At 36.0% G+C, this 14,329-nt stretch overlaps 3 protein-coding genes across 7 annotated transcripts; 1 reads left to right on the top strand and 2 right to left on the bottom strand.

Annotated features, from left to right (window-relative positions):
• Window positions 1-897: 897 nt before the first annotated feature.
• On the bottom strand, window positions 898-2,625 carry LOC140970558 (transcription termination factor MTERF6, chloroplastic/mitochondrial). The gene is made up of 2 exons (XM_073432350.1): window positions 2,474-2,625; window positions 898-2,002 (listed from the first exon to the last, which is right to left on the bottom strand). The coding sequence occupies exon 2, from the start codon at window positions 1,995-1,997 to the stop codon at window positions 1,005-1,007; it is 993 nt and encodes a 330-aa protein (XP_073288451.1). The 5' UTR covers window positions 1,998-2,002; window positions 2,474-2,625; the 3' UTR covers window positions 898-1,004.
• Window positions 2,626-3,586: 961 nt separating this feature from the next.
• Window positions 3,587-8,269, top strand: LOC140970551 (protein PSK SIMULATOR 1-like). Of its 5 annotated transcripts, none has more exons than XM_073432336.1 (13): window positions 3,589-3,782; window positions 3,980-4,230; window positions 4,801-5,126; window positions 5,213-5,305; window positions 5,397-5,484; window positions 6,332-6,425; window positions 6,570-6,676; window positions 6,783-6,852; window positions 7,289-7,401; window positions 7,480-7,596; window positions 7,669-7,745; window positions 7,837-7,881; window positions 8,005-8,269. In XM_073432336.1, the coding sequence occupies exons 2-13, from the start codon at window positions 3,988-3,990 to the stop codon at window positions 8,267-8,269; spliced, it is 1,638 nt and encodes a 545-aa protein (XP_073288437.1). In that variant the 5' UTR covers window positions 3,589-3,782; window positions 3,980-3,987. The 5 variants fall into 5 exon arrangements, with proteins under 5 accessions (XP_073288440.1, XP_073288437.1, XP_073288439.1 ...); XM_073432338.1 differs by having other exon boundaries at window positions 3,589-3,873; window positions 7,292-7,401; XM_073432335.1 differs by having other exon boundaries at window positions 3,589-3,873.
• A 480-nt stretch (window positions 8,270-8,749) lies between these two features.
• Window positions 8,750-12,201, bottom strand: LOC140970550 (uncharacterized). The gene is made up of 3 exons (XM_073432334.1): window positions 11,806-12,201; window positions 11,184-11,252; window positions 8,750-10,890 (listed from the first exon to the last, which is right to left on the bottom strand). The coding sequence occupies exons 1-3, from the start codon at window positions 11,813-11,815 to the stop codon at window positions 8,750-8,752; spliced, it is 2,220 nt and encodes a 739-aa protein (XP_073288435.1). The 5' UTR covers window positions 11,816-12,201.
• Window positions 12,202-14,329: the final 2,128 nt, after the last annotated feature.

Genomic DNA, 14,329 nt, shown 5'->3' with positions numbered 1-14,329 from the left:
GATGATTCTGCTCAAATCCCAAAATGGAGATCGAACTGGGATGCGGTTTCCTAGCTTATCTCTTTCTTGGATTCAGCTACTTTGCTGTTTTGACTGAGGCCCAATACTTTTGGGTACGTAACATGCTGTAGATGTCAAATGGTTGCTATATGGTGGCTCAGGCATGGATTGTTTTGGACCAATCTTCCTGTTTCCATTCCAGTATTTCTGTGGGCATTATAGGATACCAAGGACTCATTTTGAAGCTTCGTTTGTTTCTTCAGCCTCAGGTAGTGTTCTTTCTTGCAAGCCTTTCTTAATAACAACGTAATTCTCACTCAAATGTGGCATCATCTCTACTGGATATTCTGCATCTACTAGTTATGCTTCCTTTCCTTCTGCTTTCTTCATGTTTGCAGGTTGATTTTTAATCCTTCTGCTTAATGTAGTTTCCATTATCAACTCTTCCCCACCCGTTTTGACTCGCCCTCACCATGAACTTTGTCCCTATAGTTTGTTTTCATGCTTCTGGTGAAGTCAACTACTTCCAAATAATATCTATATAATTCGACCACAAACTCTACAATCATAAAAATTGGGAATTTCGGGGATCTACACGAAAGGAAATCGCCATGCTGCAATCAAATTATTTGCATGATAACTTGAGTGCCAACGTTCACCTTATGAGCAGAGACCCTTAATTCAAGCAATGGCAGTGAATCTCGACCCCTCTTTCTTATTGTTTGGTTTTGTAGCAAGCTTATGTGCTCTTTCAAAAACTGGGATCCATGAATACAACTGGATAACTGTTTACTCCAAGTAGTCAGACAGCGGCACCTCTGGTCAGCAAAATAACAAGGCAGACATGATAATGCATGTCTAGCTGTTAGGACAGTGAATACATTCTCTCTGTACCGATGAATCAATGATGCTAATTTCATTCAAATTCAATTTAAGTTCAAATTCAAATAATACGATACAAAAACAAAAACCCTTGGCAGACAAGAAAGAATGCTAATTCAACTTTAACCAAGTTGCTCAACCAAACCGAATTTCAATAGAAATTTCTTCTGGTTACAGTCCAGCATTTCACTCAAGGTACAATGTACGTGCTTTTGCTTCAAAAGTTTTTGCCTCGACTCTAATTTCTTCTTCAAACCGTGCCTAAAGAACTCAGGATAATCAGCAATTTCGCTAATTTGCCTCCCCATCACCTGCGCCAAGAAATTGATCCTTGGTCCTAAAGAATTACTGGCGCTCTTAACCAGAACTGGAGGATAACCGGCCACCAATGCTGCTATCTGGCTCGAATTGAAACCACATGATTTGAGGTATGTGACATTAGGTCTAAGAGTCTTATTTGCGTCCCGACACAGAACCTCCGGGAAATTAATTGCAAGCCTTTGGAGGTGAGTTTCAGTAAGGCCTAATGATTTCAAGAATTCCGAAGTTGGACGGAGACGTTTATCAACACTGTAACCCATGATAAATGAGTGTTTGACCAAAACTTTACCAATAATCCCATCTTTGGATAGACCGAGGCTGGCTAGAAAATCCACTATCCGTGATAGCTTGAATTCGATGCTATAACTGATGATTCTAGGGTTTAACAATATCATTTTTCCAAGTAGCTTCTCAGGTGCACCAAGAGCTTCAAAAAAAGCAAGGAGCGGACAGAGCTTCTCCTCCACGCCGTGCAAGAGTATGTGCGGAAATTTTGTTATGGCAGAAGCTACCTCATTTGGTTTTGTCTCCAATGTTACAAGGCACTGAATCACTGGAATGAGTTTGTCGTGCAGGTCAAGAGTAAGAATTTTGGGGCACTTTCCAACAAGGGCAGGAAGTTTCCTCTCTTGAATACCTATACTTTTCATGTAATCCCAGTTTTCTGAGGCTTTTTCCCTTTCAACACCCTCAAGGCGCTTGCACTTCTGGAACATTTCACGAATACTTTTGTCATCAAAGCCTCTGTCTTTGAAAAACCACATAATGGAATTACTGTGGCAACTTGTTTCCATGTCTCCTGACAGAATTTAGAAAAAATCAGAGGGAAACTTGAAAAAATTAAGATAAAATCGTCGGGCAAGATGGCTAAATTCAGAGTACTCACACTATATAATAAAAAATAATTCATTTGACAAAATATCTCAAGCATGTTAATTGAAACTGATGACAAATACAGTTGTTCTCTTCTAGAGTCTTACTCCTATGACGCCAAAAATGTCAAAGCAACGGCAGCCTCCTAAGGAGGTAATTCTTATTTCAATTCTAAAAAACTCTGCTTAAATCCTTGACAACACGAAGAACAACACTCCAAAACTTTAAAATTCATCAGACCAGCATTCTACTCTAGATAATCAAATTATCTGTGACAAACTCGATACAAGTACAGAAAAAAATATATAAAATAAAGCAAAAAAACTTGATCGCTCAAACATAATCAGAGAAGCATTCAACAGAAACGAACATGGAAAAACTAGAGAAGGAAACAAACCTCATGAAATTTGGTTCAGTTTTCCAAGTGCAGTCGGAAATTACCCGAAATATCACCTAAACTCTCATCTCTTATCTTTCTTTATCCACGCTCGTTTGTCTCTTCTATCCATTTTCATTCCCTAAGAGAAGTCGCATTTCAAAGATTACACACACACACACACACACACACAAATCGTTTCATGTTTGCTTAAAAGCGTGTGGAGAGACCGAAGGGTTAGTCTAGTGGGCAAATGCACTAAAACTTGCAATTTTGATACATAATCTTTTCATTTTTATATATTTTAGAAAATAATATTTTATTAATATATATTATATATAAGAAATAAATAAAATAAAGTAATAAATGATACGGATTATTTTAAATAATTATTTACTGTTACTTCTTTATAAAAGGAGATAAAAGTTTAAAATAATAAGGGAAATTTAGGTATTATAATAAAAATTTACAACACACACCAAAATTAATTATTCTTTAAGAATCTATCACTTGATAGATAGATTTTTATAAGGTTGATAGTTCTATAACAAATTGGATAAGTCCATTAATATGTGTGAGTCTATAGTTGATTGTGACCATATGGAATAAATGTTCTATCGATATCATGTCAAATTAAATAAATTTTCTAATTTCTTTAATCTTTTTGCATATCAAGAATAACTTTTGATAAAGTGGTAAGCGAACGGTCTTACAATTGGTATCAGAGCCAAACTCACGGGTTCAATTCTCATTGATTGCAAGGAGTGCAATTATTGATAAAGAGATTGTTGTGTGCAATAATTGTCTATGCTTAGTAGAGCGATCGAATCGTGGTGTTTGAGCTGTTGTGCAGTTTAAAAGATTTGAGTTATACCATTACCACCAGCTATAATTTTTGATGAAACGACAAACGCTTATAAATTATTCTATATTTATGATAGTCAATGGCCTCAATTCCTAGCCAAAAAAAAAAAGAACAAAAAACAATCATCATGTCATTAGAAATACATAATTTAGTATACAATATATCTTCAAGAAAAATTTAAATTAATATACAATATGTTAGAAAGGTTAAAAAAGAGAGGATAGTTTAATGTTGTCCGTGTCAAACGTTTTTCATTACTTATGATAATGACTCGAAGGTTCCAAGTCAAAGGAAGTAGGTAGCATGGATGACGCAACCACCTCTTTCCGGTTCCCATTCTTCATTTACCTCCTCAGCACAAGATTCTTGCATAAGTGTTTGTAATATATTTGCTGGCAATTGTTTTTTGGTAGATAAAAATCAGTTCTTGGCTTGGTGTGGACTTTTGGCGCGGTCTGTTTCCGGGTATTTTCTCAATTTTCAAATGCGAAATTCATAAAACCATTCTCCCAATATTGCCGTTTCTCATTAGGGATCAACAAAATCATTTTGGGAGGTTTTTTTTTCCCCTGTTGAGTTTTTCTGTAGTTTTCGTGAAATATTTTGCTGTGGTTTTTGTGATAATGTATGAAGTATTGTATTGGGTTTTGCTTCAATAACAGAAGTAAAGATGGGAGGGCGGAGTTCAAAGCAGTCTTCAACAAAAAATCCTTACGCAGGCAGTAACACAGGTCAACAAAAACAGTATTCTCTGAGGCAGAAACGGCGAAATACAATGGAGGAGGGTCAAATATTAGTGAAAGAATCCCAGAAATCGTCAGCTTCATATGGAAATCTCAGTAATGAAGAATTTTATGATGGGATTCCCCAGTATAAGAGGAGTAGTTTATCCCAGAAATCAAGATCATTAAGGGTAAATAATTATTTTTGGTTTCTGTTACTATGAGTTGGATCAGAGTTGATAAATTAAGCTTTCCTTAGTTTGTTTCCCATTATAGTGATGAGGGTGAATGTTGAATTGCCTCGCTATGCGGTAAAGCTTTCGTACATGAGAGCTATGCTTGCCGTGAATTGATTGTTCTGAGCATGTTTTGATGTATAACATTAGAATTCTGTAAATAAGCTGCCTGTCGAAATTTCTTGTTGGCTACTTCCATATGGGTATGCCGGTGTGATGATTTGTATAAATCTTAGTTATTTAGTTTGTCCAACGCAGTGAAAGAATTGTTCAAAAGATCCTACTTTTACTAAGCTTATCCATAAGAAAGTAGGCGAAGATGATGTTTGTTCATCGTACTACTGTGTTTAAAAGAGGAGGATTCAAACTCACCATTCCTGTGCTTCAAGATTTTTAGTGCAATTTTATTTTTTCTGAAACGAGCAAAAAATCGCAATTTTTCGAAACGAGAGGATAAATTAGTTTAAGAATGGTCCTATCTTGTAATATTTCTTTCTCTATTAAGGGTATCAATACCAAACGCAGGTTTCAGAAGTGAGTTCTCTTTTGGGCAGAGCAGGCAGTGTTGGCCTTGGAAGGGCTGTTGAAGTTTTAGACACACTAGGAAGTAGTATGACCAATTTTAACTCAAGCCACGGTTTTGTTTCTGGAGCATCAACCAAAAACAATGAACTCTCAATCCTGGCATTCGAGGTTGCCAATACGATCGTTAAGGGATCAAACCTTATGCATTCGCTTTCAAAGCGAAGCATACGAAAACTAAAAGACTTGGTGCTTCCTGCAGAGAGTGTTCAACAATTAATATCAACAGACGAGGATAAACTTTTGAAGATTGTTGCCACAGATAAGAGGTTGACTATAAAGAAACATGAGTGCTATTTGTTAATTTTGTCTTCTTTGATAAAAAGAGAGCGTGTTGAAGTTTACTTTTACACAGGGAGGAGCTGAAAGTTTTCTTGGAAGAAGTAGTTCGCTTTGGAAATCGATGTAAAGATCCACAGTGGCATAATTTGGACCGCTTCTTTGAGAAGTAACCTATCTTGTATTTATCTACATATCAGTTTTATGTTAGACGTTAGTTTTGAATTTTTTTAATGGGTGGATGCCAATTACTTCTTCAGACGTAGCGATCGTAATCCCCAGAAGCTCTCGAGAGAAGTAGCAGAATCCGTGATGCAGCAACTGATGACTTCAGTTCAACTTACAGCCGTTAGTATTATCTATTTTGCATCATATCTGGAATGACAACTTCCAGTTCACTGGATTTCAACCCTTTGTTGTGATTAAGCTTCTTGTGATTTTTCTTTGACCTTTAAGTCCTAAGTAGCATCCCACAGGTAACCACTTGGGACATAATTGCGTCAACACGAGAATTATCAAGGATTCATGGACACCCATATATGAAAATCCTCGTTTTTACAATCTGTAACTTGCCATACTTCCCAGTTTCTTAATTTTCAATCATGATATTTGAACAAAATTCCAATTTATGAATGTGTTCGTTCTTTGATATATTCCCAGTATAATGCTTTGGCAGTCATGTCTTGGTCATGAACGGCTATTTGAGAAATTAACAATCAAGTCAAAACTTGTGTTCATGTCTGACAGTTCTTAGAAGATTTTTTATTTTGCTTTATCTTGAAAAGAAAGACTTCTACGAAGTTGACATTAATTGATTACTGGATAAAAATTATTCTACTCACATAGACTATTCCCTTGCACTCATATATGTTTTGTAATACACGACCGGATAACATGCAATAGACTAAATTGATGTCCATGAATAAACTCGAGATTTTTGTCCAGGTGGGGCGAGATTCAATGTATTTTTTTGGGTCTGTGAGACTTCAGTTTTGTTAAAAAATACAATAAACTTCGAAAATTTTGTTATTTGAGAGGAGCAATTGCCTGTATTCTTCCCCTATTTAGTCTGCCTCTGTTGGTGTTATGGTCACTGGTAATGATAATTATTGATTGCCGATCAATATAAGAATATACGTCATTCGTTTGAGTTGCCACCGGAAAGATTGAACAAAGCACTGCCTTTTGTCAGCAGGAGCTATACCAGGAACAGCATGAACTAGAAAGATTTGAACAAGATTATCTTCACAGGCGTCTGGAAGAGCTTAAACACAATGCTTCACAAAAAGGTGGTTCCTTGATCCTCAGTGCATAATCCTTGTACATGTTCTTTTATTCTAGCTTTACTTTTTATAATAATTTTCATTCGTTTATCACAGTTGGGTTAGAACTGTGAAAAGTTTGAATTTATGCTGTTATCATGTATATTACAGGGGATAGGGACTACAACCTAACCATTATGGCATCAGAATTGAAAAGCCAAAAGAAGCTAGTGAAAAATTTAAAAAAGAAGTCACTTTGGTCCAGAAGAATGGAAGAGGTAATTAATCCTGATTCTTAGCTCAGAAAAAATTTCAGTTCAAGGGAGCCAAGATTAAGTGTAGAAATTTAAAAATTTCCCACAAATTATCCTTATTTGATGGCAGGTTATGGGGCAGCTTGTAGATGCTGTGATATTCTTGAACCATGAAATAAACAATACGCTGGGCAATCCAGGTACAAGTCCAATCTTGAAGCATGAGACAAGTATCTAGGTCACGCTTAGATTGAAGGATTTGATCTAGAGGAGGGATTCGATTTGGGAAAAGATGTGAGGAATTGATTTCAAATGACACCCATAAATCCACTAGAATTACTATTGAAATTGTTTAACTTGATATGGATAAGATTTGAAATTCACTTGAATTATGTCCATCCACGTAAATTAAAGAATTTGAAATCCCTTATTTCAAATTCATCAATCAAAGGACAACCTAAGATTTATATAAAAGTAGTTAAACAATTTGAAATCCCTTATATCAAGGACAACATAAGACTTATATAAAAGTTATCCCCTCTGGGTGTCCCAAGGAAGAAACTTTGAGATAAGTTAAATGGTGTTTCCGACTCTCATTTCTTCTTGTGATTTGTGAACATGTCTTCTTTTGATCAGCAGTGGTAGAAGGCGGAGGACCAGAAAATGTGTCGCACGGTAGCCAGCAGACATTGGGGGATGCTGGACTTGCGTTACATTATGCTAATATAATTCTCCAAATTGATTCGATTGTATGCTACTAATTGTTATTTTTCCTTTCAATTTTTTTCTTGTATTAGCATTTCTTAGTTCATGTCTTGCATGATCAGGTAGCTCGTTCGAGTTCAATGTCTCCAAACTCCCGGGACACTTTGTATCAGAGCTTGCCACCAAATGTCAAAGCTTCTTTGCGATCCAAATTACAGTGTTTCAAAATCGAGGAGGAGGTATTTGTTCTTAAAATAATGACTGGAATGAAGTTCTATACGTATTTAAACTCTTTAGTATCTTCTCCGCAGCTCACTGTGACAGAAATCAAAGATGAGATGGAAAAGATGTTGAGCTGGCTTGTTCCTACTGCTACAAACACAGCCAAGTAAAGTTCTAGAACTTGTAAAAACAATTCTTCCTCGTTTTTCCCATTTGACCACAGTTTTTAACAATGTCTCGTTGATTTTGTATCATAGAGCTCATCATGGCTTTGGTTGGGTTGGAGAGTGGGCCAACACAGGGTGAGTATTTTGATCAAGTCTCGAATCTAACGTCAAGTAGTGTCTATCGAATGCACCCTCACCCTTTTTTGTTCTCGCCCTTGCCATTGAACTGGAAAAAACTTATGGTTATTCTGAATGCAGCTCGGAACAGAATCGCAGGACAGCTGCTCCAATCGATGTTATGAAAATCGAGACGCTACAGCACGCAGATCGGCAGAAAACAGAAACTTACATTCTTGATCTCTTGTTGTGGCTAAATTATTTGGTTAGCCGATCCAAATCTAGGCCCAAGGTCATTGGCATCGCAGAGATAACCCCTCGCGATGAATCTGAAGAACAGACAATTCACATGAAAAACGATTCAGTTTCATCACCAAAGGACGATCAAGAGGTGATACTCTCTTGACAAAAATGACATTGGACTTGGCGATGATATACAGTTGGATGTGATTGATAGAGTTGAGATCGAGTTATAGCTAGCAGATGTTGATTATGGTGGTTCTTGGTCATAAATGATGGACAACAGCATCTATCTTTCGAACAACTGGTACTTGATCGAGTGTTACGATTTGGTTTCATGTAATGACTTTGCAGCGAGAATAGGCAATGTTGTGGTTTGTACAGCATTGAATCTTGTAAAGAAGTTATACTGTCAATAGAAGGATTTTTTTGTATATTGTTTCCAAGGTTGATACGTCTTTTGTATGTTTTCTTGTTCTACATCATACTTCGGAGTGGTAAATTAATATCCTAGACCAAATTCTCTATAAATCCAATAAAACGAAAAACTACAAACGCTAATATCCAAAACATATGAATCAATCAAATCCCAAGATCAACCTAAACACCAAATATCAACAGAGGAAAACTTAATAATAATTTCAGATCATAAAGAATTCCCACCGCCAGAAGTTCCTGAAGACTCTGCAACATCCTTCAGTCTCAACACTTTTTCAACCATTTTCCCCTTCTCAACCGAGCTATCCACAACTCTATTCAGTTTCTTCAACCAAACATCGTAGTCGATTTTATATGGCGTCCCACACAGATTATCCACATAATCTGTGAAAGCCTTTAACAGAGGTGAAACCTCGCCTAACTTCTGCTGAAATATACGTTTTGACCAGCATTTCTGCCGCCATTTCAGAGCTGATTCTATAGAATCTTGCTGTGGCATGGCTCCACCGGAAACAAAGTAAATAAGGTAAACGAGGCTCTCCAAATCAGATGAGGGGCAAAGTTTACCATGCTGGAGTGCATGACTAGAAGAAAACTGTAAGTTTAATGAAGGGCTGTCTTTATCCTCCAACACGGCATGCCCCCATGAAACTGTAACAAACAAGCTTTGTTTTCTTGAATCTTGGTAATCAAGAATACATAATATATTCTCCGGACAAATATCACCGTGCATGATGTTTGCGGTCCTTGCACTTCTTAAAGCTGCAAGACAATCTCGACAACAACGTACAGTTTCTTCTGCCGAAATTGGACCATTATGGGCTATGATAGAAGAAACCGGCTCCCCCACCGGACACATGACAAGCATCGGTGTTCCACACCATGTATTGTCGCAACGCCCCTTTGGGCTTTGTTTTTCACATGGGCCAGAATGCACTATTCTGCCTGTTGCTATTATTTCAGGTAGATGTTTGCTTGAAATACCCTGTTCTTTAAAAATGTTCAACACTTTAGTTTGCCTTTGGACTTGATACCATAATTTCATGTCTTCCCAAGATGGCTCCAAACGAGAGCTATGAACACCAATGAACAAATTCAACAACTGTGAAGGACAGTCGTCAGAAACAACGATATAGAACAATACATTCCCGTCTTCTATAATTTCTTGAACTTGGAAACTTTGAAGTCCTTGGTTGTGATCTTCAAGTAATACTATTTCACTCCGGCTAAGCCTCAAGCGTGATCCTCTGGAAGCAAAATTCTGATTACTTTCATGCTCTAATTCGATAATTTCTCTATGATGGTTGTGATAAATATGACAAGGGGCTGGAGGGTTTTCATTTTTGTTAGTGCAATCCTCCATTCTGCGTTTTTCTAAACGGAGACTGTGCTTGCCGGCAAGTGAAACCATTGACTTTCTTGGAGGCCCATTCCACTGAATAATGGAGTTGAAAATTGCCAAGAGTAGTTGCATTGTTCCCAAATCAGCCCATTTTACATTCCCAAGCTTGTTCCATATTCGGTCGACTGGGGAAACACTTACTTCTGCATGGTATACTATCCAATCTGCTATAGATTGATAAGGGCTATTTAAGTCTATCTCAAGTTTGCGAAGGTCACCACCGAGTTTGACAATCCCTCCATATTTCGAATCCAAAACAGATACAAAAACATGATTACTTTTAACAGTATTGGACTTGCTCAAACTCCGAGAAAGCAGTATATGAACGGCATAGAAAAGAGCCTCGCAAAAAGCAGAATAGGAAAATCCAAATTCCTTTCCATTTGTAATGTCTTGTCTGAACAACACGAACTTTACTACATTATCCCAATGAGCAGATAAACTTCCCTTATTATTTATCATCAGAGCAGCACCACAGACCCGATTAAGTCTTCCCCTCGATATTGCTTTCTCAATGGTGTAAAACTTGGATCCATGATCATAAGGACACGACACGAAATATGGAAACGGTTTATTCTTATGCCAAAATGCATGCCAAAGTCCTTTAGCAGCAGTAAGAAGAAAATCTTCAAGTGCCGAATACTCATCTTCTTTGAGGTTGTTGGAGGAGTAAGGTGGGCAAGGCATGCGCATTAGTTGCTGAAATAAAACTCCTTCCAAAGCAAAATCAAGCGTACGTATCTCATCCAACGGGAAGAGGGTGCTAAACCTTTTTTTACTGGGATTTGTTTTACCGTGTAAATTATCTGTCACCCAATCCTCCAGATACTTTGTGAAGATATTAAGGTTTACAAGTTTTGTTGTGTATTCCTTGAGTACTTTGTATACCCTTTTTGAAGTGGGGATGAACTTGCTTGATGGGCTGGATGTAGTTTGGATAGAAGACGCTGCAGTCACATTATTTCACACAGTTAATGAGATAATTAAGAAGGCAAACAACCAAAAGACCGAGTGAAGTTCAGAAATGCAGGTTCTCTAGTTAATGAGATATCTACACGAACATATAGACGACATGACTTTCAATGAAGTGTTAAAATGAATAGGCAAAATCCATCATAAAACAATTGCAGATGTGTTTTCTTTTCTTGCTTTTCTCGCAGTTAAGTTTAAAACGGTAGATTGAGCAAGCTAATGCACACAAACCACAAAAGTCGATCAAAGTAAACTGCAGAGTTCCTACCAGGCATCCTGAAACTTCCATCGAAACTTGGGCCTGAGGATGATGAATCAGACTCATTTTTCTGAATACCTGCTCGTTTGAATAGAGACCAAAAACTATGAAAACGACAATTTTATAAGTAGATGAGGAGTTCAACTCTAAAAATTACGATGGTTTAGCAATTAACATCCATCACACAACATTTCTAAGATGCATCTTCTCTCAAACTACTCAGATTAGTCCCGAATTTCAATGCCATCAACAAAAGATGATTCTCATAGCCACGAGCTCACTGGATGCAATACGTAAAGAACCAAATCACCAGCCTAAAATTCAGCTATTTGCCTATTTCTACAAACAACAAAAAATTAACTGAACGTGTATCCAAATTGTTACTCTTTAGTCATGCCTGCAGACCATTGTATAATACAATTCTTTAGAGCACCATCATTAAATAGCAGCTCTTCATGTGCAGGAAACTTAAAAAAGAAGAACCTTTTAGATTATAAAAAGAAAAAATAAAAACCCATTATGAAAAGTGAACAGCGTTAAAAATATATAACAAGAAAATGAATGAGTTCTGTATGCGTATATGTTTAGTTAGCTAATGCACTTATATTCTACACAACGGACGATTCATCACCTGGTCTCATTTTGAACGTTGCTCAGAGATACGCAACACAATATTTCCTTTTTTAATACACATCAAACCAAGAAACCCTTCACATTACATGGGCAAGAAAATCCTCAAAGATACAGTGTGGACCAAACCACGACGCACAAGAAAGTTAGGAATGGGCAGGAGAGACAGATAGGCGGAGAAAAGGAGATAGAATGCTTGGTAATGCAAATGAATGCATTGAAAAATATTCCGAGAGTTGGAAAATGATACAAATCCGATTTGTTCAAGGGTTATAATGATGATGTTGATGGTGCCTTCCACAAATTCGATGGCATTATCATTAATTTAATTCGGGTTTTTGTTTTCTTGCTCTCTTTCTCCTTTGTCTGCTCTGTTTTGCCAACCAGTACTGATACTAGAGAATATATGAGCAAGTTGTTGGGGGAGATTCTTGAAGACCACATTAATGAGTTTTAGATAATTGCACTTTAGACCTTCACATGTATTGCTCATTTTATTGTAACGACCTGAGTATCCCCATCTTGGGTTTTTTTGAGATTTTTTTTCAGTAAATAAGTTCTCTCTGTATCTTGTTTCTCGCAAAATTTCTCATATATCGTTACTTATAAAATATTTTTATATCTGAAAATTAGGTATTTTTACTTTCTCCAACACTCGAACTCACGACTTCCAGACTCAATCACTTAGACTCCTAGAGTGTTACCAATTGAACTACTAGGTTTCCCATGATGACACTCTTTGTTTTCACCAATTAAAGATCCTATTTCAATACATAAGGGAATACTACTTTGTCAATTTTGAAAACTTCTCATGTATGATTATGTAACATTGTTTAGCATGTTTTGTGCATATAGACGAGTTTAAAATGGAAAGAAAAAATGGCTATAATTTTTTTTCATCTTCGAACAATATTATATGATAATGATCGTATGAACAAGAGCAAAATATGTTAAAATGGGCATTAATAAGACGGTATTGTCCTTTTGATAGTTATTGAAAAATAATTTTCTAATTATATGATATAATAGAAATGAGCAAAATCTCGGTTTAATCTCAATAACAAACCAAACCGAATTAAATCAAAAAAATATCGGTGTTTTATACTGATTTACATGAATATCTTCGATATGTTTGAGTAATTGAGGGAGATCTAAAAACATATGCTTCGACGAAACTGAAATGACGATGGAATTGTGAACCTTCACGTGATACTAAAAATCATTGTTGTCAGCCTCTATGGCTAATTTTCTGCAATTATTGATGCATTAACTCTCTTAAAATTTTCCTCAAACATAATACAATTTGCTAATTCTGAACAAGTGTGAATATGTTGCGATATCGGGTCGACAGAATTTGTTAGTCGTCATATATCGATTGGATAAAATCCCTAAGAGTTGCACATATGTACTTGGATAATCCTCACTCTTGAGCTAGCTTTTGAGATTGAGTTATGTCCAAGTCTCAATTTAACATGATATCAGAGTCTAGATACTTCACGCTCTAGATGTTCATTCATGTGATTGAGGGTGTGTGTTAGTTGTCATCAACTTTTATATTTTGCAAACAACTTTAAACTGACTATAAGTATCGAGTAGAGGTTAGATACGCACAACCCAATTAAAATTTGATATTCTGACATTGAATTCAAACATCATTTTTACATCAATCTAGTTAAATAACACATGATAATCTTAATTTGTATATCTTGAGATATAATCATTTTCATTGAAGCACAATAACACTATCGTTTATCATCATTTGTCAGATGGAGTACGATAAATATAGATCAATAACACAATAATAATAATTTATCTGATTCTCATGTCAATCGAGTGTTGGTAGGATATATAAGGGTGATGTGCAAAGTTGATTTTGGGGAAATGATCGATAAGGGTTTGGGCCAAGAGAAAATCTAAGAGAAAAGTTTGTGAAGGAAGATGGTGAATATATGTTTGTGAGGTATTTTGGACTTTTTTGGGTGATAGGGAATGATAATTTGAATCAAGATTTCCACATGGACAGGATAGACAACCTTCTCAACAACTAAGAGATCCATTCGAAGAACATGGGGATTAATTGAAAATAAATTCAGACAGGGAGGAACCCAAAATAAGAAAGTCTGACACACAGACTGATCTTTAATTCAAAACAACCTTTAGAGATTTATTTAAAGTTTCCCATTAAATTAAACCACTTCTTCTTCAAAAAAATAAAATAAAATAATAAATAAATAAAACCAAATAAGAATTACAAATATATTTTTAATTACCTTTTAGTCCGAATTATTTTAAGATGGAATTTATGAAATTTAATGAAATNATTAAGGGTTAGCAAAACATTCATTTAGATTGAAACAACACACCAAACCGAATTAAATTGAAAATTCGGTGAGGATAAATCGTCCAATATTTTTTTTCCTGAGAATATCAATTAAATCGTTTTAATCGATTCGGTTTTGGTTTTGAATTTGAAATATCGGATAATCCAATTAAACCGATCTATATTTATATATATTGAAAAAATT

Source organism: Primulina huaijiensis, unplaced genomic scaffold, assembly GCF_012295235.1.
Source record: "Primulina huaijiensis isolate GDHJ02 unplaced genomic scaffold, ASM1229523v2 scaffold7585_ERROPOS129901, whole genome shotgun sequence".
Taxonomy (NCBI): Eukaryota; Viridiplantae; Streptophyta; class Magnoliopsida; order Lamiales; family Gesneriaceae; genus Primulina; species Primulina huaijiensis.
Note: the sequence above shows the minus strand (reverse complement) of the source record. Positions and strands in the feature narration are given on the sequence as shown.

Coding starts and splice junctions, on each gene's coding strand:
- LOC140970550 (XM_073432334.1), bottom strand. Junction 10,891..11,183: donor TGGAAGTTTCAGGATGCCTG/GTAGGAACTCTG, acceptor ATGTGACTGCAG/CGTCTTCTATCCAAACTACA.
- LOC140970558 (XM_073432350.1), bottom strand. CDS start 1,997: ATGGAAACAAGTTGCCACAGTAATTCCATTATGTGGTTTTTCAAAGAC.
- LOC140970551 (XM_073432336.1), top strand. CDS start 3,988: ATGGGAGGGCGGAGTTCAAAGCAGTCTTCAACAAAAAATCCTTACGCA. Junction 6,426..6,569: donor ACACAATGCTTCACAAAAAG/GTGGTTCCTTGA, acceptor TGTATATTACAG/GGGATAGGGACTACAACCTA. Junction 7,402..7,479: donor TTCTCCAAATTGATTCGATT/GTATGCTACTAA, acceptor TTGCATGATCAG/GTAGCTCGTTCGAGTTCAAT.